Source organism: Seriola aureovittata, chromosome 10, assembly GCF_021018895.1.
Source record: "Seriola aureovittata isolate HTS-2021-v1 ecotype China chromosome 10, ASM2101889v1, whole genome shotgun sequence".
NCBI classification, from domain to species: Eukaryota; Metazoa; Chordata; class Actinopteri; order Carangiformes; family Carangidae; genus Seriola; species Seriola aureovittata.
In genome coordinates this window covers 25,684,390-25,711,471 of record NC_079373.1, presented here as the reverse complement: position 1 = coordinate 25,711,471, position 27,082 = coordinate 25,684,390, and the positions used below count along the sequence as shown (strand labels likewise).

Here is a 27,082-nt window from a genome sequence, read left to right as displayed (position 1 = left end):
CCTCACTGTCGCGCCGCTTTATTGATCTGTCATTAACTTAATATTTTATTTCCTGACTTCCACGTTTGTTCTCTGGTGTTTCTGCGGGCTGACAGTCAGGCCGCTTTTAATCATGAGAGTCTGATGTTATTTTTGCAGGTTTGCTTTATATCCACTGAGAAGGTGAACGGTCTGTTTAATTATATTCACCTGCCCCTTTGCAACATTCAGCGTTAAGAGGATGCTATAGCTTTCTAACTTTAGCATATTCCCATTTAATGTTTTGATCAAAGCTATTTCAGCACCTACTGAGGCATCCTCAGCTCTCACTGTTTGTCCTGCATTACAGGAAGGAGGGGAGCTAGCTAGCATTAGCTCTCTGTCTCACAGGTCTCCCTGCGGTGACAGCAAAATGACCGGACTCAGTAAAAGACTCAGTAATGTGTGCGTTACCCGTGATTTGAATCACAGCCAGGAAGCAGCAGCAGTGGGGAGAGCTCAAATCACAGATGGTACAAAACAACAGCTCAAACATCAGCCTCCAGCTGGTTAACGGCCTGTGTGGCCGCTCAAAGTGAAGTGATAAAACCATCATCCGGAGGAGAAACTCACTGCTATTCCACAGTCTGACTGGCACTTCAGGTGTAGTGTATTGGCCTCTTAAGGAGTTAATAACTAATGTGTGTATGGATTATAGAGTGATTACAGTTTAAATTCTGCACTTCAGCCAGATGAGTTCAGATTCTGTTTTTGTCAAATGATCTAATTAATCATTTTAATAAAAGTCTTGATTCTATGCACAATTTAAACTGGATTTTCACTAAAACCACGAGAGATAATTACGACACCGTCTTAGGTCCACTGTCAAGAAAAGAAATCAACAGAATCAAGTGATCAGAAAAAACTGTAATCTGATGATAAAAAAGTTGTTATTTTATTATTATTCCATCTCATTTTACACTAATGTTTTTAACCTCCTAAGACCCGAACTCTTGCATGGCGTGCATTTTTAATTTCTCTTTGCTATTTAGGCTGATTGGGACCTGAGAAAAATGATGTCCACATATGAAGACATTAGTTTTAAATTCGATTACTGAGTGGCAGTATAATATCCTCATATGTGGTCACCAGGCCCTTGTTGAGAAAAAGTTAGTATTGTGGTCTAGAGAACCCAAAATGTGAGGTATATATGTGGCACATATGTGGACGCCAGGTCCTAGGAGGTTAAAGAGTTTTTATGTTCATTTTACGTCTTTTCGACCTTTGTTCAAAACACTTTGTGCAGCAAAGTGCAATACAAATAAAGTTTTTCATTTTTATTTTGTGTGTATGTGTGTGTGTGTGTGTGTGTGTGTGTAAGACATGTTATGGTGTGGCAAAAGTTGACCACTGAGACCAAGAGGTCTGCTGAGACCCTGCTCCAGCCGAGGTGACTCGGGAACAGGCGGCCGCTGACATAAAGCGTCCTGACAGATACAAGAGCTCCACAGCACGTCCCAGCAGCCTCTTCAGCTAACCAGGCCTCTGACTCTGACCTCAGCGGAGAGCGTGGTGCTCCTCTTGTTGGCCAACGGGGACCTGGGGTCAGGAGGAGGCGGCGGCCGGGACACCTGAGGGATGAAGACAGAGATGAGACTTAACGTCTAATGTGATGTGTTTTCAGTGAACAGCCACCGCAGCAGAGAGACGCCGCAGCGCTGCAGGAGAAGCAGAAAACACAATCACAGCGAGGAGGAAGGAGAGTGGAATAATATCCGTCTCAAACAGAAACAATAAAACTGAGTGAACTCCACCTCAGAATACAATAACAAAACTGCCTGAAATCTGTTAATATACAGTCAATCTATATGAAACCCCCCGTCCTTAGACTGTGAGGGAAAGACACAGTATTCAGGCTCCATTCCTTATCTGTGGTGTCCAGGATGTTTGGTCCGAACTCCACAGCTTTGAATTTTAGGATTTAAATTTGCCTATAGAAGAAACCAGAGTTTCACTTGAATTTTTAGATCATTGAGAGAAATCTGAATATAGTTTTTTTTAAATAGAAATGTGAATTTGTGAACTCTAAAAACATTCTGTGTACACTGGCACGTTTTTGAGAATGAACAGATAAGTTAGTCTCGGCTGTAAATCTGAGAGATGTCTCTGGGCTGTTGGTGCAGTGACGGCTGAGCCTGCAGGTGAGACATGAAGAGGATGTGAAATTCATCAGCAGGTAAACAGAGACACGTCTCCAGGTTTTGTTGTTGTGGTTCTGTCTGACAATGACACAGAGCGAGACATGGCCGACGATGAGTCATGTTCAATTTACACCTCACACAGAAGATCCCGTGTTCTAACAGACTTACAGCCTGCAGACTGAATTTACACACACACACACACACACACACACACACACACACACACACACACACACACACACACACACACACACACAACACACACACACATAACAAAGCCATGATGCATTGGTTCAGAGAGAGAGGACAAGCACAGTTCACGACCTCACTGAGGGTCACCACAACTAAAAGGATTCATTATTACCTTATTAAGAATTATATTATCAGGGTATTATTACTAATAATCTACTACTAATCACAGTTAGATCCTCAATCAGAACCTCAGGTCACAAACAGATTCACCAGGTGGAGCTCATTTTAACTTCTTTATATACTGTTGTGTAGTTTGATGCTTCACAGTGGGTCAAATCTGAGAATCACCTATCAACTATAAATGTAGAGGAGCAAAGAGACTCTGAAATGTCGGGACATATACTTTACTCAGGTAAAGCAGTAGTACCTCACAAATGTACTTAAAGATCTCTCAAGTGTTTAACCTTGTTAACGTCCATATGGTGTTTGTTATATAATACAAACATATGATGCATGAAATAATCATCAGCACCATGACTGAGTGTTTCCACCTTGAACTGCAGTGAACCAATGACAGTCTCATAAAAACAGATTCAGGGTTTCATACGTCACAAACCTCAGGAACCGATCCTGTCAACTACAGAGAGAGAGCGTTTGCTTTCGCACAGCTGCTAACACAGTGTCAGCCCCCGTCAGTTACAAGCTAACAAACAACACAAACAAATAAAAGATGCTAACTACGCTAACCGTTCTGATACGTCTTCTAGTTGCCGATTCTGGTCACAACAGACTCCTCAAAAAACTCCTGAGGCTCTCTGTTTCCTCCTCGAACCATCTCCATATTCTGCTCTTTCACCGGTCAGCCTAACGCAAACAGCTCAATGAGGAAGAAAGAGTAGATCAAGCTAGATGAACGTAGCTTCCAGCCCCAGTTTTTCATTTATTTATTTATTTATTTTTCACTTTTTGTGTGTGAAAATCATGTTAAACCATATACTAATCATAGCAGAGTATTTCTACATAGTTTAAAACACGTCTGGAGAGGAACTTTAAGTGCTGTACTTCAGGAAGTGTACGTGTAAGTGTTTGATTGGCAGCTGTCACACCAGCTCCAGTGACCCACACTAAACGGGTGTGGCAAGACATACACATTGAAAGAGCCTATTCATGTTTACATACTATACACACTGTAGAGTATATTGTACTTAGACGTATAAGAGTCCTCACATAAAGGCAGGCGTTGTCTCCTGACAGCAGCAGCTTACAGGGGTGCAGCTTGTCCTTGTGAACTGAGCCAGATTTGTCCACAGTGAAGCCAGAGGCCACCACCACATCCTGCAGGAAAACACAAGATAAACAACAACAAGAAGAGAAATCGGGAGATTAAAACTGAGAGAGCAAAGAGAGATAAATACACATCCTTCTTCCCAGAGGGAGGACAGATTGAAGCGGCAGATGTTGCATCGGGGGAGACGTTGAGTAAGACGTCACAACAAGCCACCGATGATAAGCTGGTGTGAAAAGTGGAGATTGTCTTTTGTCTGGTGTGTCAGCTGCCCCCAAGACGGCTTTAAAGCCTCCGCTCAGGGCTGACAAAGGGACAGCAGATAGTCTGAATAATCATGTTACAGAGACACACAGCCTGACAAGACCTCTGTGATCTATGGCGGAGCACGGCGGCTCAGGCTGTGATGACTTCCTGCCTTCACCGAGCTTTACGGGGCTTTGAGTCCCGTCAAGACGCTGCTGTAGGGAAACCAGAAAACACAGTGACATGATGCTGACAGGAGGATTATCCCTGATGTGTTCACTGTCCCCGCACAGGTCACAGACAAAACCAACCGCTCTGTAAACAACATCGTAGGTGCTGCTGTGCACAGCTGTGACTATCGCAGGGGAGGGAAACTAAACCATCACAGTGCGCCGGGCCAACAACGATTCAGTCACTTTGTGTTAAACAAGTTAACAAAGTGTGGGGCGACAGAGCTCAGGATCATCTCTTCTTTAAAGCAGTTGCTTATTTCCACATCCAGCAGTTATGGAGCAACAGTATCATTCATGTCCACCTCATGAATGTAAATCCAATGCCCCCTCTCTTTTAGCTCTGTGTTTGGTCTCCACCACCTCCTGAGGGAAATTTCTGGCTCTTTAGCTGCTAAATGCTCCATTAAGTCACCAGCTGCTGTCTGACTGTGTGTGCCTGCTGTGAGCTGCTGAGCAGGTAAAGAACAGTGGCTTTTAGAGCGTTTCCTCTCAAAACAGCTTCCTGCCGCCGCTGTGATGTAATGTGTGATGAGAGTGAAACAGAACAGTAAATTTACAGAGCGGGCAGCAAAACAACGAGCTGAAACTATAAAGCAGAGCTTCACACTGTAACTTTGTTTTCATTTATAGCCATTTAAAATCAACCATTACAGTTGTAAAAATTAGGCTCCAATTGGTTTGTTGAAGCCCATACTTAAAAAAAAAAAAAAAAAAAAAGCAGTGCGGTGTGGTTTTCAAACTGTTGCTAGGCTACCAATGAATCACCTGTCCTTAACCTAACCAAGATTCTGTTGTGAAGTAAACTCACAGATCCAATCATTTCATTTACTATTGTGGTTTGATTTCTATGTAGAGCTGGTTGGTTTTTAAGCTTCTATATCTGTGAATAAAAGACTGTAAAACTGAAGAGATTCTTCATGTAGTGTCATGTTGCTCCTCTATCTCCTTGACTAAACCGGGGCTTAAAACAACTTTGTGACATCTGTGAGTTCAAGTTCAAGACCTTAAGCTCATTATGCAAGTGTAATGAAATTACTGTACACATCCGCAATCCATGTGATTTTCTAAAAACGACTAAATAAAGTTTTAAGAAAGAAAATGCAGCGCAAGGAGCTTTCACTTAAGTATGGTTATATAAATGGTATAAGATATATATATATACAAATAAAATAAACAGAGCATATGGAGAGTATGGAGGTAATTACCGACTGTAAATACACTGAATTGACTGACCATAAATAGTTTAAAAATGTCCTTTAAAAAGTTTTATCTCACAAAAATCTCAATGATTATAACTTTAAAGTGAAAGGTTAATTCTGGTTTACTACATCTTGGTGCTTTTTGTTGTAGTTTTGTCCGTTATTGTCCGACTCAACTTCCAGATAAAGTGGTTTAGATAATCTGCATCAAGCGCCGGCGCAGAGGCTTCCCCCTTTAATTTTTCAGAGGATATTCAATTACTTCAACCCATCAGAGGCTCATCACAGCTCAGTGCACATTTCTTCCAACACACCATCTGTAAATTAATTTATCTTGTCCCACAGATTTTTGTCATATTCATCAACAAATCACATGAATCACTCAGCTTATTACCTTATTCAAATCAGTTTTTATGATCCACAAAATACAATTTCCACAGACACACCTTGATAATAGCCAAGTCTCTTTTTTTTTCTTTTATAAAAAAAAATAACCTAACGCAATCTCATCAGCATCTCATGAATGTTCATTATAAAAAAGGCTTTCAATCTGTTTTTCTTCCCCCGGCTCGGGTTCAAAGTACCCAACTTCTCCAAACTCCTCTGTTCAAGGACACTCTCTCTATTCACATTTATTATATAATCAAATAAATCTGGTAAATATAATAAATCATTTAGTGTTCCAAGCAGAGTGACGGGTATTAGTGAAAAGCAAAAACCAGTAAACTCTATTTTCTCATTACTCACTAGGTAGAACTTTTATTTCATATAATTTGATTACATGTGTTTTAAACTGACACGGCGAGTTCTTCTCTCCTCTGAAGAGAAAATATGAAGAATCCTGGAGCAGTTTCTAAAATAATCATCTGTCCTACGTAAGTCTGCAGGACTCAGCAGATGCATCATAAAAGCTAAATCAGAGAGCAAATGATTATTTTTGGAGCGCTGGATGTTGGTTTATTTGTGGCAGTTAAGCCTCAACCCAGGATTACCTTTCTCATAATGTAATGCATGGAGAATTTTATATAATGTACATGTCCACAGCACTTATTCCATCAGTACAACTAACCGTCCCTTTTTTTTAACAGTTTCACCATTTCTTTATTCGTTCTCATTCACTGATTTACTCCAGTACTTTGCTGTTTTTTGTTCACTGCAAAGTTACTGTCTTTGTCTTCTTTTCTAGTTTACATTGCAACGCCAGCAGCTGAACCGTGATAGAAAAAACAGCAAAGTAGAACCGTTTTGACGTTAAAGAAGAGGAACTGCATATGTGCTCTGTGACCCATTATTTCCAAAGCTTGTGCGAGCGCAGGAGTGACGCTGTGACGAACACTGGCGCGGCCAATAGGAAACGAGGCATCCAGTCAGACAAGCAAAATAAATGGAAAGTGGACCTGAAACTGGTCGCTGTGGAAACGGAGCTCCTTCCCCAGGCTGCTCTCTGTACCTGAGGGCAGACAAAGCCTCTTCTTTGTTGTTCCCTTTGTTCTTGTTATTAGTGGGGCTACTGCTAACACTTTCTTAGCAATGGAAAGATTGATCTTGGTTGCTGGCAACAATAGACTGTAAACACAGCGAGAGCTTCCTGCTTCATCGTGACTTTTCCTGCTCGAGGTTTAGAAAACTCCACCTATAGGATCCAGCATTTTGGTCCCCACAAAGCTGTCAGATGTGCAGTGTGCTCCCCGTTTCTAGGACTCCACGCACAAACACACAAATCAAACAAACATTGATTTTTCTTTCAATTATCATGGGGCACACAAATGAAGCTGGAGTTGTCTGGGAAGGTGAGCAGTGTGTGAACTTTAGCAGGAAACAAACACACAGCCAGGGTTTGTTAACAATCTGGTGACACAGAGGAGATCAAAGGAAACAGAAAACAACTCAAACTGTAAATTAGATTCAGAAGCCAGACACCGTCAGTGTCGCTCGCACATCATCATAATCATCATCAGCCATCCACACTTTATCACAACAGCATATCTGCACATGATAAATATATATCCATGACGTGATTAATGTGTCTGGTCTGAAAGTCTCCAACAGATGCAGTTCAGAAAGTCACCGCAGTTCTTTAGTTTTTCCAGGACAGTAAAGAAACCCAACAACTTATAATTAGTGCTCATACTGTGGTGTGTATCTATATCGTACTGTTATTTGATGTACACTTGCATCAAGATAAACAAAACACCACAATAACTGCTGCATCTTTTCTGTTACATTTCTCTTTTATGACTGAGTGAACCTACCCCTTGATTGACAGCTTCATTGAAGTCCTTGGCCAGTGCTCCTAACAGAACCACGCTGATGGACGTGTTCTGGGATGAGGCGATCGCCTGGGAATCTTCTTCTGAAAACCAGACGGAGGAGAGTCAGATCAGGATGATGAGACGTTGAGGTGATTGATCTTTGTCATGTATAACAGATACACATTACATCACAAAGACAGGGAACTCAGGATTGATTGGTGTTACTGGACATATCTATAGCTGAAATAATGTCTATTAATTGATTGGTCACTATTTTGATAGCTGCAATTTTTTAAGCTAACTGCAAAAGAGAATGTCAGTCCTAGCTTCTTAGCTGTGAGTATTCAGTGATTTTTCTTTGTTCTATGTGATAAGCAACTGAATATTTTGGGGGTTTTTGAATGACTGTCAGGAATAACAAGCTACTTAAAACAAAATTCTAAATTCCCCAACCACTGGCATGCCAGGCACGTTCCCATTACTGCTTACAGCATCCCTTACAGACAGTTATTGTTTAACTGTATTCTTCCACTCCTGCTCCCCAGGGCCTTGTTATATGTACTTGTTTCCTTGTAGGCATTTTACCTTTATGCAGCATTGGTATTTCTGATTATGAATCTTCAGGAAGATTCAATCGAATGATATATGTGCCAATATCCAGCCCCAATGATGTTAAACAATAAACAGGTGATGCAGATTAACCCTAACGAAAATGTACATTGTTTGTATGATTTTCTTGCGATTTAAAAAATAAAATAAAATCCAGCACAGCCACCACACAGTACAAGTGTGCAGGATTGAAATGTAGGCTGAACTTTCAAACAGTTCTTAAGTGGAACCAGCCCTATCTCCAGGAGAGGAGCTACTTTATCTCACTTGGCAACCTTGCATCCAGGTGGATCAGCACAATGTGTGGTGTTCCACAAGGAAAAATTCTGGGGCCTCTTTTATTTCTTATTTACACACTTCCAGAGAACAAATTCTACAAATTAAAACAAGCTATAATCTGCAATGACACCTAAATTTAGTTTGTTCTGTCATCACGTCACCACAGTCCTATAAAGTGTCTCTACAATCTCTCTGTCCCATCAGAAGAGAAAGCTTGTACCTTAAGATGAATCTCTGACTATTCACACATTTCTGATACTGGACTTTGCCAGTTCTGCACAATAATGGACAGAAGCTCCTTACAATGACACTGGACCTGTCAGTTTTTCAAAATAACATCGATGTTGTAATGAATCAGAGCTACCACATAATTCGTTTGTAAAACTGATGTGTATCTGTTTAAAATGAAAATGTCTGACCACAGACAAAACACACTATGTGAGGTATTTTCATCAAGATGAACTAAACTAGGAAACACGACAACAACACGACGAAAGAAACAGAAATAGGAGAAACAATAGCGAGACACTCACAAACCTATCACAAAATCCCACAATGCACCAGCAGGTCAAACACTGTACAAAAACTGACAGACTGGTCTATAACCCAACAATTCAGAAGAGGAGAACCTGTTCATCCTGCAGCTGGGGACACAGACGGGGTGTCAGAGAGTTTAAATGAATAAAAGGAAGGATGTCGACACCACAATAAGAGCCTTGGCTCTCTGTGGCTCTTTAATCAGGCCGCTCGGAGATAAGAAGGCCACAGACATGACAACAATGAGACACAATGGCCTCCATCTGCTTCTACAATCCATACCAGCTAAACAGCTTAACACACACACACACACACAGTCCTAACAGCTCCACACATGCAGAGTCAAACACTCCACACCATAAACTCTGCAGCACTATGCAGCTTTTGAGTATGACTCAGTCTAAGTGTTTCCAGCAGCAGCAGCTGTTCTCAGCCAACAAGCTCTGATAAACCCACCGTACATAATCAAACCGTTCAAATTCTCATTGTTGATCAAGAACAAAACATCTTTGCAGTAACAGTTCTGACCTTTGAGGGAACAAAAGCGTGGAGAGTCCAAAACAGTATCTATCATATTTAATATATCTCACCATGCAGTTTTTTGTAAGACTCTGCTCTAGCATGGGTATAAAGCATAGGATAGGTATAAACAGACCGCCATATACCGTCCATCTATCCACCCATTTTCAGCCACTTAATCCAGGGTTGGGTCACAGTAATCCAGGTCGTCCAGGTCGTCCAGGTCGTCCAGTTCATCCAGACATCCCTCTTTCCAACAATGTTTTCCAGCTCCTCCTTAGGGATCCCAAGTCATTCCCAGGCCACATGAGATATAAAATTTCTCCAGCCTGTTCTGGGCCTAGCTCTGGGTCTCCTACCAGTTACACGAGCCCAGAAGAACCCCAATGGCAGGCGCCCAGGAGTCATCCAAATCAGATGCCCAAACAACCTCAACTGGCTCCTTTCGAGACTGACTCTGAGCTCCCTCCGGATGATCTAGCTCCTCACCCTACAACTCTCTAAGGCTGAGCCCAGCCACCCTACAAAGGAAACTTATCATATCCATAATCTTATTCTTTCGGTCACTGCCCAGAGTTCATGACCGTAGGTGAGGGTCAGAACATAGATCAACTGGTAAATCAAAAGCTATGCCTTCCGCCTCGGACAAAAATAGAGAAATATAATGATTTAAATTTCCAATTAGCCACCAAGCCAGGTCAGCTAGCTGCTAGCAGCTACTGTGGCTGACTAGCACAAATGGGTACCAGTACCTGCTAACCTAATACTAGCTAGTACAAGTACAGTAGCTTGCCAAATGGCTCGCAAGTAGCCACTACGTCATCAAGCTTCCAGCACCACCCAAAGATGCCCATTGTGATAGTGGTTAAGAAAGGGTTAATGCTTTTAAGACATGAAAAGTTAAATTTAAAGCTCAAGGCAACACTAATCTGGTCTTGAATGGTTGTTGTTTATTCCATGTATTTTCTAATCCAACAATATTGTAATTATTCTTCAGTTTGACCGAGATGTTATCGTTATTTTGATTTCTTATTGGACTCAACGTAGTATTCGTAGTTTCTATGTGTTTATATTCTTTTCTTTCTTCAAGACACCAAACCCCAAATGGCTCTTGATGAGCAGACCACTGTTTGCATGGCAAGGTAATGTGAGAACAACAACACAAACACAACAAAACTTTGAGTCCTTTGCCTTGACCAAAAATTCACTCAGCTCAAATATTTACCGTGAATTAGGGGTGGGCGATATGGCAAAAATATCACATCATGATTTTTTTAAAAATAAAAATCACGATTTCGATTTTATCACGATCTTAAATTGGAAAAAGAAAAACAGACAATTTAGACCAAATAGTCAATTTTTTTAGCGACCAACTCCGTTTGGCTTTCGGCCATCGCTCTCCATGTGCTACCGCTACACACACAAACAAGGAGGCGGGTAGGAAAGCGCGTCACTGCCCGTAATTCGCTATGATTGGTCGGTCAGGTTGACGACGTCAATACGTCTGGTGCATCGGTGCATCAGCATAGAACTGCAATTTATAGAATGTGCCCTAGACAATCCCACGATCTCTGCAGTTTGAAAGATCATCTTCACGTTGTAATCCTTCACGATCTAATATCGTCATATCGCCCACCCCTACTGTGAATCACTACCTCATTTGAGTCAAGGTTACATTGTTTTCAGTGGAACATAATAATGACTAAACTGAACATTGTTCATTATGTGTACACAATATTTAAAAATAAATCAATCTACCACAATAAATTAAGTTTTCCTTTTCTCTTTTAAAAAGATTGAATTTTCAAAACCTCCGACCAAAGTAAACTAAAAGACAATTTCCTACTGTGACTGAATGGTTTCATTTATAAAGATCGAAAGGTTGTCATTTATAACACAAAGAACCCAGCAGGACATGCAGACATGCGTTACACACAAATGTTTGCATATTACCTTGGATGACAGTCTTCAAGATGAAGTCATCTGATGCTGACGACAACAGTCGTTCTTTACGAACCACTTTCCCCTGGAAAAATAAAGAACATTAAACTTGGAGACAAACTGAGAAACATTTATCTCTGACTGAAGCTCTACAGAGTTTCACTGAGAGCCTGTCAACTGATCAAAGCCACGTCAGGAAGCTGAGCAGCGTTGATGAGTGCCTCAGGGAAAAATGAGCTGCGAGACAGAAGGTGGATTATTCTGCTGCTTTGGTTTTCATAAACACATTCCTGCAGCGTGCTAATCAAGAACAAGAAAACGGCCTCACATGCAGGAGAAGTGAGCACATGGTGGCAGGTGACAGTTGAATGCAGAGGAAACAGGAAAATACATGAAATTTTGAACTCTACAGAAACAATTTGGTATCCAAAACATCTTTTAACTAATTGTTCTTTAAAGAGGTGATCCTAAAGGTCCACATATACACATCATCCAATTAAACACAGGTGTGACTCCCAGGTCCAGCCCATCCATCATGTCAATATGTACACATCAAATTATTTATAATATTTACATCATGAAATTCAGAGATATTTAAACCCCTGATGAAGATGTCATGTCGAAAGATTTTGTCAACAAGAAATATCCGTTCATCGTTGTCTAAAAATGAAAAGAGTGTAAACAAACCTTGACTGTTTTGCCGGAGGAGTCTGTGCTGGTGGTGATGTGCGAGATGGGAATCATGGTCAGGTGTGCTGGTACCTGGGCGCCAGGCCCCGCCCCGTCCGACAGCACACAGACAGGCATGACATCAAGGCGACCTGGAGACAAGACATAAGATTAAATTGTGAACCAACAACAGGGGCTAGGATGAAATACCTGAAACAATGACTTCAGGTTTGTAAAATAACAACGCCACCGCTGACACATCTGAAAATATTCAGTTCACATTCGTGCGGTTTGGGCATGAGCGAACGTCAGTGGTTTCAGGCTTTAATCTGTCTCAGAACACAGGACACAGCTGCTGACAGACACTGATCCAAGCTGTGATCTCTGGTTTAAAGTCCAGTTCAACCATTCTCCGCCACAGACGATTCATTACCAGGATAAAACCTATGACAGGAAACACCAGATCCATGTCGACAGCTCAGCAGGAGGGTTAAAGTCTTTGAGGCGTTTCAGAGAGAAACGCAGGAAAGTGTTGGCCGTGTTCCCAGCAGGTAGCACGTTGCTTCCTGTCAGTGCTCGTTAGTTTGATTTCAGGCAGATTTGACTGGCGAGTCCCTCGGTGGTACCTCGTTGACCGAGGACGGCGGAGCGGGAACAGCCTGCGAGGCAGACGAGCTGTTCACTCGACCGTACAGTCAGCTGTTCAGTCAGGCAGAAAACCCAGCCAGGAAAAAAATAAAATCAAATAAACCTCTCTGATTTAGACCAGAGGGGAGGAGCCGAAGGCCTGAATTAGAGAAAGATGAGTGATTCATTCATGAGTTCAGAGCTGCTCTGTGTGAAGGTACCACACACAATTTCTGGGTGTGACCTACAGCTGCTACGAGTCACTCCGGCAGTCAGTCCGTCCGTCCCCGAAAAACCTCACCAGCCTCACAGAGCCGCAGGTTTTACAGACTCACCTGCAGCTCAGCAGGATTTCTACAGTTTAAACACAGAGTACGAGTTTTTCTGGTGTCACTGATTTATGTAGCTCACAAATAAAAACAGACAAAAACAGCCTCTTCTTTTAGTGGCTGTACACAGGGGTTATAAAAGAACAAACATTGAATACCAAGAGGTGATATTAAACGTCAGATCACAGATCAGATTCATAATGTGTTCATGTTTGTTCAGATAGTTCCCAATACCGATTTTTTTTTTTAAATGTCCATTTTAGGCTGCAGTTTATTATCTTAGAGAGATAAATGCACTGTGGCAAAAAATATATATTCCTGCTTCTGAGAACAGTACGTCACATATAGAAAGAAAAACGACTCAGCTTAAAGAAACAAGCTACAAATACAGAAACACTGCAAGTCGCACAAAACAAAATCAAGCTACAACTTACAATTTACAAATAGCAATTTTTATTTGTGATTATTCTCTCTCAATTTAACTACAGGTCTGCAGTTAGAGATAAATTTATACAGAGCATAATTGCTCATTTGTCTTGTTTCTGTATGAATAGAATCAGATTAGAAATGATGATGATGTGATTTTTGTGACAATGTGATTTGGAGGCCGGGGCGTCTCTGTAGCACCACAACGCTTCCTGTGCTGACAATACACAACAATGTGACACATTTTACCTTCATCACAAAGGTTGCAGCTGCAGTGATTTGGATGTTGCACTTGGCCATATTATATTTCGATTAATTGTGTAGCCCTAGGTGATATGCAGAATTTAATATCAATACAATCCAGCCAGAATATCACGATATACAATATCATTGCGTGGGGGACGATGCTGCCACTAAACAGCAGTTTTCTTTGTCAGATGCCAAGGTTCAATGCACAGTAAGAAAGCAGTGAAATGAGAGTTGAATTGCAAAAATTATAAATAGATATATATTTTTCTATATTATGATGATATTATGAAAAATATCACATATGAATCACAACTAGAAATCTTTGATATTATTGAATATCAACAAAGCTTAGCAGCAAGGAAGAGTCAACCTTTAAATAAACTTGGCTTATTTTCATCATTGAAATGCATCTTTTCAAAAGCTGATTCACAGTTTTCTCTGACTCTGCCTCCCTATTGGCAACTGCCTGGTCACGCAGCATCCTGTGACGGAAACCCACCTGACAGAACCTTATCTATACACGCAGCCAGCTGACCCGCAGCCTGTTTGTTTGTCAGCTTCAGTAAACGAATGGGTCCAGAGTGAACTGTGAGTCAGAGCGCCCCCACAAACTCCCCAGAGCGGCAACGTATCACAGACCACCAGTCGGCTGGAAACAGTCTGCTGATCCCCGTGGTGGGAGAGCAGCTGATCCCTGCCAAATGTCGGCCGGCCCACCCAGAGCAGACGGCCGCTTCCCTGCTCCGCCGAGTGTCACCGTGGCCCAGCGCTCAGCTGCTCCGGGACGCTCATTAACTCGGAGGGCAACTCAAGTTCATCCCGACGACGTCACTGGTGAGGAGCAGAGAGGCTGAGAGGGGCAGAGGAGAGATCTCCGAATAGCAGCTCATGAACACAGTGCAGCAGTTATCCTGCAGATCACACATGACTGCTGGGGGGGGGGGGGCACTGAAATATTACTGACCTGTTCCCCTCAGAGGACAGCAGGGGGGCCCGCTGACGTATCACACAACATCCCTACCAGCATGATAAGTGTGAGTCACATCTATTAATGGCTTCAAATTCATCCATTCATCATTTATTTTAAAACGCCACATAAAGCTGAAAATTATTAGTCAAGTAAATGACTCATCAGCTGAAAGAAAATGAATCAGAAACATTACTGTATTTTTTTTATTTAATCATATTTTAAGCAAAAAGAAATTAAATCTGTGGTTTTTTTATCTCAACAAGCTAAAAATAAAGATACACACGTCAAACTCTATCACCGTTTTCTTTGTAAAACGTAACTGCCACAAAGTCGTGTTCACTCTGGGGTCTCCAACAAAAATAAGACAAATTTCATTCCCCGATGTCACAACTTATTAGAAAACCTCGTGTAACTGAGTCACTTAACTGTAACTGAGGTAAAAGTTTGAAATAATCGTGACACTGATTTGAAGTAATGTGCAAGATAAACATCGTCTCAGATGCTGCATTTAACTGCTGCAGAAACGGACGCACCAAGAAGTGATGGGAAACCATGTGGAGAACATGATGGAAATAAAGCATTTATGTTTGTTTCATGTACTAATCAGATGTGTGTAATCAATCTGCATAACGACAGGAAACCAGAGTTAATGTACAGACAGATGTAAACACCACAATACGCTGCACGTGACCCCCGCCACCGTCCACTGACAAACAAACTCATATCAAATTGCTGATTTACAATCTTCAGTTTCCTAAAGTACACTCATTAATTACAGACAGAGGTGAACCTCCAACACGCATCGCTCAGTGTTGGCTGCAGCCTGAAGGTTCATTTTCTACGACATAAAACCTGCAGCTGCCACAGGCGCACGCTCCAGCACTTTCACCTATTGAACAAAATAAATAATAAACTCACACAGCTCAGCAGGTGTTTTTTTTTTTTTATCAGGTCAGGAGCAGCTTGCGAGCGCCGAGCGGAGGCAGCGTGTCGAGGGAGAGCAGCTCTGCAGCACTCAGAGAACGCCATTTATTAAAAACCATTTAAAACCTACACTTCAGCGCCGAGCCACAAACTCTCTGTGGACGGGGGCAGAAAGAAAAGACAGACGGACCCTGGACAGAGACACTCATGTTTAATTTGCCTCACGTCCACACCACACTAAACAAAGTTAAAAAGGTTAATTTATTTCTTATACAAAGCCACGATTGTTGTTTCACCCTCCAGCTCCGCGCACTGCACAGCCATTACTTCAAACATGTAGCCTGGTTCCACACCTCCGAATCACTCACTGCACTTTAAACCTGCTCTAATCTAAATCTTCATAGTAACAACAGATGAAATTGCTATGCACAATTTGAAACATGTCGCTTGTAGTAACGAGCCCACAGAGAAATGTCACCAGCTCTGCAGTTCCCCGCAGCTTTCAGCCTCTTTCAGCTCCTGCTTCTAAGGCGTATTTACTGAACGCTTCAGTCGCACTGTTCACAACCTGCCCAGCACCAGGCAGCACACACACACAGTCAGAGACCAGCTGGTGAAGAGAGGGAAACATCCAGTGGCTGAAGAGGCGGAAATTTCTCTCACGACTCCATTGGGATGATGTTGTTGCATGTACTGGTGGCGATAGAACAAATACACTTTTATTATTGTTTATTAATTATTAACTGTTTTTATTATAATTATTATCATTATTATTATTATCAACAATGAGCTTATGGACACATGAATTTCCCCTAGGGGATAAATAAAGTATCTATCTATCTGTATCGCCGCTTGTTCCACAAATGACTGTATCACAAACACCCTGTACAAATTGTCATGTAATTGTTTTAAGCCGTTGGCATGAAATTTGTTTTTCTCTCTCTCTCTCTCTCTCTCTCTCTTCCTCTCAGAGACAACACACTCCCCCCACCCATCCAGAAAACTCCTCTGGGTGCGTGTGTGTGTGTGACTAAAGCCCTGGTCAAAAAAAGGCGCTGAGACTCGTCAACATCCGGCTTTAGTCGGCAAATTTCCCCCTTTTTGCTTACAAATTTAAAACTGTTCCAATAGAAACCTCTAATGCATCTATAGTTAAAAAAACAAGAAGGTTTTAATGCAAACAAGGACTAGAATCACTAGATCACACTGGTGTGATCTCATGCATCAGAGGGTTAAATCGCACATTTATGAAGTATTTTAAAGATTTCAAAATACCGACATAAATATATCGTGCATCGTGATATTTATAGGCCGTATCACCCAGGTGCATGTGTATGTGTCAGTTAGATATGGAAGTGGGAAGCCATTTCTAACATGTAAACATCCTGTCTATTTACCTCACTGCTTAGAAGTCTCGACACAGACGGATAAATCTGCTGGACTTTGTTCTTAGATGTAATTACCTTATTGCAGATATATGCAGAAATTAAACTGAAATACATGTAGACCAGAATGAACAGCAACATGAAGCTAGAGAATATTTATTTGATTTTCATGTCGTTTCATCCGATTCATCATCAGAAGAGGCTTAAAATATTCAGTATTTCAGAACTGGAGGAGGTACAGTGATAAACACTGTGCATGGGAGATATGGTTTTATCCACACGCATCCCCACAAATCATCGGCCTTATCTGCTGACCCGCGGGGCTGAAAACACAGATCTAAAAGGTTTATTTCCATGCAGACTGGAGGAGTTTCCTCTGCTGTGGGAATCACACAAATCCTCCCAGAGGGCAGAGAGAGACGGACTTTCTTTCACCGGCAGCGGCTGATAAAGAAAAAGCTGACACAGGTTCAATAAAACAAACATCACCGCTGTGCGTGCGCACACACACACACACACACACACACACACACACACACACACACGCACGCACGCACGCACGCACACAAACTGAGGCTGTTCATTACAGCGACACTTTGAACAACACTGATGATTTAACTGCTCTTTAGAGACCGAGAGTAAATGTGACGCTTGCCCTGAGGGTGACGCGAGATGAAAAGTGATGGAGTCACCAAAGTAATCTGAATACAACATCAGGGGACTCTTTATGTCCATAACATTAGTTTCTTAATCATCTTGTTATGGTCCAATATTATAGTCAAATGCATATTTTGACCTAAATCAAAGGGTAAGGACTTCTTTCTACTGCACTGATGTTCATCACACAGGGGCGAATCCATCACTTAATGCTGGCGTTACTTTACATTCAGACCAAAGGGGAAGCGAGAACGTCAAAGTGACCAGAAGTCGTTCATTTTCCATGTGAGCCCACGTCTCTTGGCGGCAAACAACGGTGTACCGATATAAAACAGAGATGAATCACCAAATCCTCAGAGCGGAGAAGCTGGAACCACGAACTGTTTGGAGCTTTTGCTGAGAAAAATCATACAAACACTTGATCGATTATCAAAATAGTTAATATTAATGCTAATTGACAACTCTGATCAGGCTGACATCATGTAGCCTGACAGCATCTCAAACCACGAGTGACAAAACTGAAGTAGACGTGGGGGGGGGGCAGAGTGGGTTCACCCCAAGACCACATGAAACTCCTCATGACACTGCTCCTGCACAAACTGTCATGTTTCATCAGACTGTTCTCCGACCTGCTGATTCAGGCTTTTTTTTCCCAGGACATGAAAAAAAATAAATAAAAAATACAGTTGAAGTGGAAAAACAAGATTAGGATTTTCTAAATCTGAATTCAAGACAAGATGTTCTCAGACTTCCTGCTGAGCTGCAGAGAAAACACTCTCTGCACAGCACAACAAATAAAAAAAAAAAAAACACTTGATTTTTCAGCCACTTTACATAATGCGCACAATCCTCTCTGTGTCTGATTTAATAGGCAGAGGTGTTTATGAGTATGTATGTGTCTGTCTCTGAGTATATGTAACTTTAAACCAATTTAGAATTGGTGCAGACGGATTTAAATAAATAATTTGTCCAGCTTCAGTCTGGTGTTTGAGCATCTCAGAAAAATGTCCTTCTCCCGCGACTTTGCCACATGCTGCTCTTAATGATAACGGCAAAGCATATGTCCGACCAAAAGGATGTGTAGGGCTGCAACACACTATTGCTTTCATTATTATTTATTATTATTTTCATGATTGATGATTTTGTCTATAAAATGCCAGGGAAAAATAGTTAAAGATGTCTACTATGATTTCCGAGAGCACTATTTGAATTTCTTGTTTTATTCGACCAACCGTCCAAAACCCCAAAATATCTTGTTTATAGTCACATACGACAGAAAAAGCAACAAATCATCACATTTGAGAAACTTCAACCAGCAAATGTTTGAAAATTTTGCTTGTAAAATGACAAACAATTAATCTGACCTGATCTACTAATGAATCAATAGACTTATTGGTGCAAGTCTACACTTGACGATGATTGATTGGAAACCTTGTCAATAATTAAACCAGCAGTAGCCGATGCTGTGCAGGAGTTTTTTCACATGGGTTAAGTGTAATGATTTCTTCTGATGTTACCAGAGGCAGCTCGTCTAAGCTGTACAACCCTGTGGGGAACCCTGTATTGATTCTCCTTTTGCACCACATTAAAAATCTTCAGTGTTTAATTTAGGCAGGACGTGTTGGATTAAGTGACTTGCAATAGTTTTTGGCTAAATTAATAACACACAGTGCTAAGGATTTTATTTTGACAGGGCCAACTGACAGCTTCCTCGTTCCTGATGTTGCATATTTTTGCAGCAGAAGAAGGTTTCGAAGAGTTTAGACCTCAAAAATGTGACCTAACATAGTTAGTAACTGACACAACATGGAGGACTACAGCTTCGTATGTGTTAGGTCACTGCTTCATCCATTTTCTGCCATTTTGAAAACTTTCCTCCAGGACACAGAGGTAAACTATGACCTTGATGTAACTCTGTGTTCCTGTAGAAGCAGATTTTTTTTCTCAAAATTGAAACACTTAGGATTTGCTGACTTCAGGCCCCACAGTGACCGGTTTTATTGTTTTAATGGAGATGGGGAGAAGTTTTAATTAGCCCCTACAGAGGTGTAACCTCACTGACAAAATGAATTTTCTTTTCTAAAGTAAAATCCCCATTTTGGCCGACAGCCACCATGAGCCGGGGCTGTCAGATAAAACAACAGAATCAGCAGGCCTGTAATTACCGTTTCAGAGAGGATGACAACTTAATAATATCATTTAAAGGAACAGACGTTTTTTTTTGTAGAAAAACACACCTTACAGCAATGTAACGTAACAGGAAAGTACTGTTGTGGTATTGCACACTCGCACATGACAGCTCATCATGGTAAGAAAGTAGAGAAAGGCTGACACGCATCACTGGCACTTTTTACCACACATCATAATTAATCCTGACGCTCCGTCCACCGTACTTCACTGTTGTGATGCTGTTTTCATGTTGGTATGCATCGTCCTTTTTATGCCATTCATAGAGCTGCATGTTCTTTCCAAACAATCAGTTTCATGTTCCAATGAAACATTTCCCCAGTCGTGTTGTGGAGAGACTCGCTTCAGCTTTGTTACGTTACTGATCATTCTGCTTTGTGCTCTTGGATTCATCTGAGGCTACGTCCACACTACTACGTTTTCCTTTTTGAAATGCATCTCTTTTCCTACGTTCCCTCCTTTCGTCCAAACGACTCTGGAGTTTTCGAGCCCTGAAAATGGAGAGTTTTGGAAACGCTGCTGGACCTTGAAAACTCCAGGGTTACGTCGTAGTGTGGACGGGCAAAAAACTGAGACCTTTGGAAAACGATGACGTAGACACCCACGGTTGCTTCCTGATTGGGTTTTATCAGCCTCAACTACCAGTGGTGAAAGCAACATGGATAACAAATTACAAGCGATACTGACCTTGTTGTTTTTGCTAGCAGCTGATTTGCAGTTAAATTCTGCATTTAATCAACTCCTGAGTAGAGAATCTGCTTCCTGTTTACGTCGGCTCGTACTCGTTTTCAGGTGTGACGGTATGGATGGAGATCTAATAAAATTATATATTAAAAGAGAGAGAGAGAGAGAGAGAGAGAGAGAGAGAGAGCTCAACAGCTACACATACACACGGTATCGTAAGTAAGTTGGCAGTTTTGCGTCAGTTTGACAGCAAATCAACACTGCAGCAGATCAGAGCTGAAACAATTAGTCAACCCAAAGAATATTAATCAGCAACTATTCTGATAAACAGTTAATTGCTGAGGTAAATTTCTCAAGCAAAAACAACATCCACTGGAACATGTGACAGGAATTTATATAATTTATTTTTTTGACATTTCATAGGAAGGCCTCTCACTAACATTGGATGACATATAAACCAGAATCACCTCCTCGCGGCCGTATCCCTCCGCCACCAGACTAGTTTCAGGTTACAAGTCTTGAGTTATGGCTAAAAAGTGTTTTGTGAGGTCACCGTGACTTTGACCTTTGACCACCAAAGTCTAATCAGTTCGTCCTTGAGTCCTAATGAATGTTTGTGCCAAATTTGAAGAAGTTCCATCGAGGCGTTACTGAGATATCGTGTCCATGAAAATTGGGATGGACGGACAACATGAAAACAATATGGCTCCGGCTCCAGGTATAAAAACAATGGGGAGATATTTAGGTCTGTTTTCAAATAAAGGTTCTCCGAGCAACATTTGGGGAAAAAAAAGCTGTTGGGAACATTTTGATATTAAACCTACATGTTTCAAGATGCCTCAGTGTAATAATCAAGTGAGACAGCAGAAGAGGATGTGAATTAATCCATCCTGCCAAACCTCAGCCAATCAGGACGAAGTGAGGCGGAGAGGAAAACGAACATGTCAGAAAGAGTGACGGCTGCGTTGAGACGCTGCCTCGCGGGTTTGTTTTTTTTTTTTGTGTGTGTGTGTGTCTGTGTTTGTTTTTCGTCTCTGACAAACAGCGACTGTGCGTCAAAATCACAAACTGTTCTCTGTTCGTTCAGCCGACGCCGGAGCGTTTGCCAAGACACGAACCTTATTTGCTTCACATTTGCATCATCTTTGTCTCTTTATCTTTTTGTGAGGATGAGAGAGAGAGAGAGAGAGAGAGAGAGAGAGAGAGAGAGAGAGAGAGAGAGAGAGAGAGAGAAGCTCAACAGAAGCAGAAAACCAACTCCCAGAATAGATCTGGAGGGAGGATTGTCCCAGCTAGCAAAGGCAAAGCAGCGGAAACTAGTGCCACACCGCTCACCTCAAAACAAGACATTTGAAGATGCCACATTGAGCTTTGGGAAGTTATGCATAAATGAATGAATGATGAATCAATTAATCAAAAAAGTAAGATTAATAATGATAAAAAAAAAAAAAAGCCCTTATCGCAATATTTCTGACAAATATTGTGATTTAAATGGTGACTGTAAATAAGTTTTCTGCACCACATTATTGAGGTTGTATGTTTTGAAATTAATAATTTTGAAAGCAAAAGTGGTGTTATACTCACATTGATTATTTATCTAAATAAAGACTCACAATCTGTTGGGTTTTTTGGTTTTTTTTTAAAAAGCAAAACCACACAGTCCACTCTCAATCTCTTCAAACATAAAAATTAAGGTTGAACCTAACAATTAGTTCCATTATTGATTTATCTGCTAAATATTTTCTCTATGAACAGTGAAGAATGACAGGCCACAGGCCGAGGTGATGTATGAGGAGAGCTTGTTTTAATCGACCAACTTGCTACAGACACCGGCATGCAGACAGCTTAGTAACTAATCAATAAAAAAGAGTTTCATCATGTATTTTGAATAAGTCTGTAAATTAACATTAACGGGCCACAGCTGAGTAAATTTGCCATCATCAGATGTTTCACAGCTGACGAAACCAACGGCAACAACAACAATAACAAAGTCGCGGCTCTTGAAATTTCAAAACTGCGCTTTCAGATTTCCATTTCTATTTCTGAATGATTTTCTCCTTCATGTTATACGTTATGTACGGGTATCATCACATCAACACGTCATTTCAGTTTATTTGACTGATTCATGTGTAGCACCGACACTGAGCAGTTATCTCAGCCTCCTGATCTTTCAGCCCGAGTCTGAATTCTCTTTTTTCACTCAAAGCAACAAATTTTTCTGATGAAAAAAGGTGAAAAAAGTGGCAGGTGACCTCTGTAATGCAGATGAAAGCCCAGTGTCCTCACCCCTCATACGGACGTCCAGCAGGAGGTCGCCTGAGTCACGCATTGTGTGATCTATCCCACGGCGACTGGCCGCCGCTTCAAAAAAGCAGGAGGGAGCGCTCGTCTTTTAACTCTCACAGGCGGGTGGAGAAAGGATGAGTAAACTCCTCAGTGCTCATGAATATTCGTCTGCAGCTGCACAGAGCAGGAGCAGTCGAGAGGAGGATCCAGTAGCTGAACAATCAGCCGACTGAGACAAAAACTGATTAGTGACATAACGTTACTCTTCACACTATAATTCATTCTGTCATCTCTCTGCCCTCCAGCACAGGGTTTCCTCAGGAAGTAGGTTAGTAAAGGTGCTAAGCGCTGGCTATACGTTTTTTTCCTGACTCTGAAGTGCTGCAGAGTCAATGTACAATGAAAGTGATCGATCAATCACCTGTTGAGCTGAATCACACACATCCTGACATCATTATCAGCACAGTTACTGGATGATAATCTAATCAAACTCTTGGCAGCACTGCTCATCTTTCCCGAAGCTTAATAAACCTAACTTTATATTATTATTTTATAAGAATTCATTTGTCATTCATGTAGTTTATCCAACCAAACAAACCTCAGCAACATCAGACTGATTAAAATAGAGAACTGATTTTTTTAAGGCAGAGGTAAACACATATAAAGCTCATCTGAGGAAAGTACAGTTCACCTCATCAAAAACTGCATTTATTCTAATAAACGAGTTTCTTTTTCATCTTTTCAGCCTTGATTTCAACCAGTGATGAGTGGAGATGTAAACATCAGCCAGGCCAATAGAGTCAAATGATACAGATGGGGAAAAAATTTAAGTAAAAATTGAATTATAGAAACAAAAATTATGTTCTTAACCTCTACAATTCTCAGATTTTGACTTTAGTGTCTCCCAAAACACACACATATGACACATATAGACCTCATACATTTTACATACATTTCTGCTAATGGTCGTGTTCATCAAATGAAATGTGAGCCACATGACACCTTTTTCTGGTACCAGACGAACCAAGAAATGCAACCAAGAAAGGCAAAGAAGAAGAAGAACACTGCAAGCAAGACGATGTAAGAAATTCAGGTTTAAAAATATTCTAAAAAAAAAAAAAAACAAGAAAAAGGAAGAATATACAATCAAAATGTTTGGTAGCCCTGAAGGATACACACACTGAATGTGTGTAACAATCACAGAGCTGTGATTGTTCACGAGAAAACTCCAACAGGAAGCTTTAAAGAGGACAATACGACAGGACAACAGATAATTGTAGTGTGCTCCAGTGCTTTTGTGCACAGATAAGGTTGTTATACTTGTGAAAGACAGATTAAAAGATGGTTAAAATCAAAGCAGCAGAGGCTGAGATTTCCTGACTTTCACTACCAAGTATGTGACCCTACATTTACCCCAATGCAACAGCAATGCAATGTCTTTCATCAGAGCCCCCACCCCACCCCGTCTGATATATATGGGATGGAGGGTAGAGAGGGAAAAGATTCCAATATTAACAACTTGTCAGTGTTCACATCACCAGCTGGCCTAAAATTCAAGGGTCAGAGGTCACAGCATCAACGACATCACATTACTGCAAACATCAACTTAACAAGACCTGATCTGAACCCAAAAAATGAAAAATGTCAGTAGCACTATGTAAATCTACCATTACTTTAATTAGGAAAGTAATAAATAGCTAATGTGAGCAGTGACAACACACACACCCCTATCTATTTATGTTTCTTCTGTACAGGTGCCGATAAGCTTGTTTTTAGCTAATGTTACTTCAACGTCTACAGCAAAGTTAACCGTTAGCTAGTTAGCCTGCTAGCCAACTTTAGCAAACACGAACGTAGCGAGGAGGGGATTAGCTTAGCTATCCTCCGGTTTAACAAGAACATACGCGTCTTACAGTAGCACCCAGGACAAGAATACACTTCAAACCGATTTTACACAATGCTGAAGTAAGCTAGTGAACAAATAAACATGTGAGAAAGTATAACGAACGAGATAATATTCTGTTCTGCCGTATAGTTGAATGTTACGCCAAACTCCATTCAAATTCCTTCGGTTTGAAGTTGCATTGATTCTACGCAACTACACACAGGAAACAGAAGATATTACGCAAGTTTTTATGAATGTATACACTCTATTGGTAAATTCGGAAAACATCCAAAACATAAATCCGCGCATTATTTGATTAATATTTCAACTTTCCCCCGGACCGCAAGCGGTGGAAACTAGCATGACTTCAGGGGCAAAGAGTACTGCGAGAACCAAAATACTAGCTCATTAAAGACAGTTTTATTCAGCTCAGAGATTCGTTTTGTACTTGATGTAGGCTGAAATTTAGGGTGGATTGTACAGACATGTAAGATGTGTACACTCTTACTGTAAGTGGTGTATTATTTTATCAGTAAGTAATGAAACACAAACCTTTACGTTTTTTACTTTGAGTCTGGCCACTCATTCTCTTGCTAAAATACAACGGGGTTTAGAGTTACGTTGAAATGTCACTAAACAAACTTCTACCAAGTAATGAACAACATTAACCAAAGGACAATCGTGGGATTATGTCACTATGTAGAATTAAACACCACATTAACAGCTGGAAGCAAAAGTTAAAAAACTTACGGCTCCAGTTCGTTTTTCCCTCGCTTGGTTTCGAATTGACGGGTTGTTGTAATGCGCATGCGCGCAGGGAGCACAGGAAAGCACTATTACTACTGCTATTTATATAAACAATAAAAACTGAAATTCAAAGGGGATAGATTATAAAGAATAAAAATAACATTGGAAAAAACAATATAATCATATAACATAAGATAAATAAATAATTAGAATAAAAATGCAGTAAATAGTAGTAAATGACAATAAATCCCCAAAAGATATACAATAAAATAATTTTTTCCTTTAGATCTTCAACTTCAGCTGTTCCTGACTTATAAAATATTTAATAAGCTGCAAAGACTCAACATATTAAGATGGAACAAGAACACATGTTCTTCTTTACCAGAAACAACAAAGATTAAATTATATATATTTTGAAATAATTTAATCATTTGAATATTTTTCCACCACTACACTGAAGGCAGCCTCTCCACAGGTCCACCCTGCACTGTGATACAGCAGTTTTCTGTGTTGGCCATCTGACAGGAGCTGAAGTCTGCCGAGGAGAGAGGGGGGGTGTGATACCAACATCAGGGAGGTTGACCTGCCAGCCTCCAGCCTCCGCCGGAGGTGACAGTGTACGACTGAGGACTTCACACTCAGTGACTCCACCCTGCTATGAATGGTGTGTTTGGGAGTCATTTCTGCAGCGTTTCCTCCTGTCAGGAGTCAGAATAATGTCTGCTGCTGAAGTGCAGACGCCGGCGGCATCAGAAACCCACGCTGGGAGAGTCTTTCTGCTTTTCAACACCACTGAGTCTCTGGTCTGAGATGACATGTGGGCTGTCCGTATAATGTTTACTCCCTTCATGTGTTAGTGAGCAATCCTGGCTCGGTCATCAGCTCCCATGTCAAGCTGTCAACAGGTAAACACTGGCATCAAGAAAACATTACACAGCAACCAGTATTTTATTTATTTTTTTAACCACCTGGTGCACATTGGTGATATAAACCTACTTTACATATCAGGCTTTTCTCAGTCTGTGTTCTCATCTGTTCTTGTTGTCGTCAGTCAGTCCATACAGAAATGTAATATATGACATATGTGTCCCTGTATCCAGAGTGATAATAGTAAAACACTGCCAGGGTTTATTTTTCTGCATTGTGGATACTCTCAAGTACAATTTGCTGATAATACTTTCTTCAACCACAGTCAAATCCCTACAAGAACACGCCAAAGTGTTCATGTGTCACTAATTTACCCACAATGCTCTGGGAACTGATTCCTCACTTGTGTGAACTTGAGGCAGACAAGCGTCCCAGCATGCATTTTACACAAACGATGGTGGAGGATCTGAGCCTCATTCATGACTGTTATAATCACCATTCTACAGCTGTTACTGTGTCACCAGATTTAGTTTTGATTAACTGTAGATCTCAAACATGTGTTTGCTTTATCAAAACAAAAAATGGGAAAATGAGCTCCTCTGTAGCCGATCATCGCCCGTTGTCATCCCATGTCTCTGTAGAGATTTAAACAGAAGATATAATTACGTTTGAGAGATAAACTTTGGTCTCAAAGGTTGAAATCCAATATTTATTGCTGCCAGATTTATTTTTCTAAAGT

At 40.9% G+C, this 27,082-nt stretch overlaps 1 protein-coding gene across 2 annotated transcripts in view; it reads right to left on the bottom strand.

Moving 5' to 3' along the window:
- pot1 (protection of telomeres 1 homolog) overlaps positions 1–25,519 on the bottom strand; it is a 59,851-nt gene extending 34,332 nt beyond the window's left edge. The window contains exons 1-6 of one of the 2 annotated variants that reach the window (XM_056388369.1): positions 25,480–25,519; positions 12,139–12,272; positions 11,464–11,536; positions 7,567–7,664; positions 3,579–3,686; positions 1,515–1,589 (exon numbers count right to left, since the gene is read on the bottom strand). In XM_056388369.1, the coding sequence (XP_056244344.1) occupies positions 1,515–1,589; positions 3,579–3,686; positions 7,567–7,664; positions 11,464–11,536; positions 12,139–12,258 (474 nt within the window). In that variant the 5' untranslated portion in view covers positions 12,259–12,272; positions 25,480–25,519. Of the gene's footprint in view, positions 1–1,514; positions 1,590–3,578; positions 3,687–7,566; positions 7,668–11,463; positions 11,537–12,138; positions 12,273–12,553; positions 12,943–25,479 lie in introns of those variants that run through there. The other variant, XM_056388368.1, reaches the window with a different exon arrangement.
- Between the last annotated feature and the right edge of the window lie 1,563 nt (positions 25,520–27,082).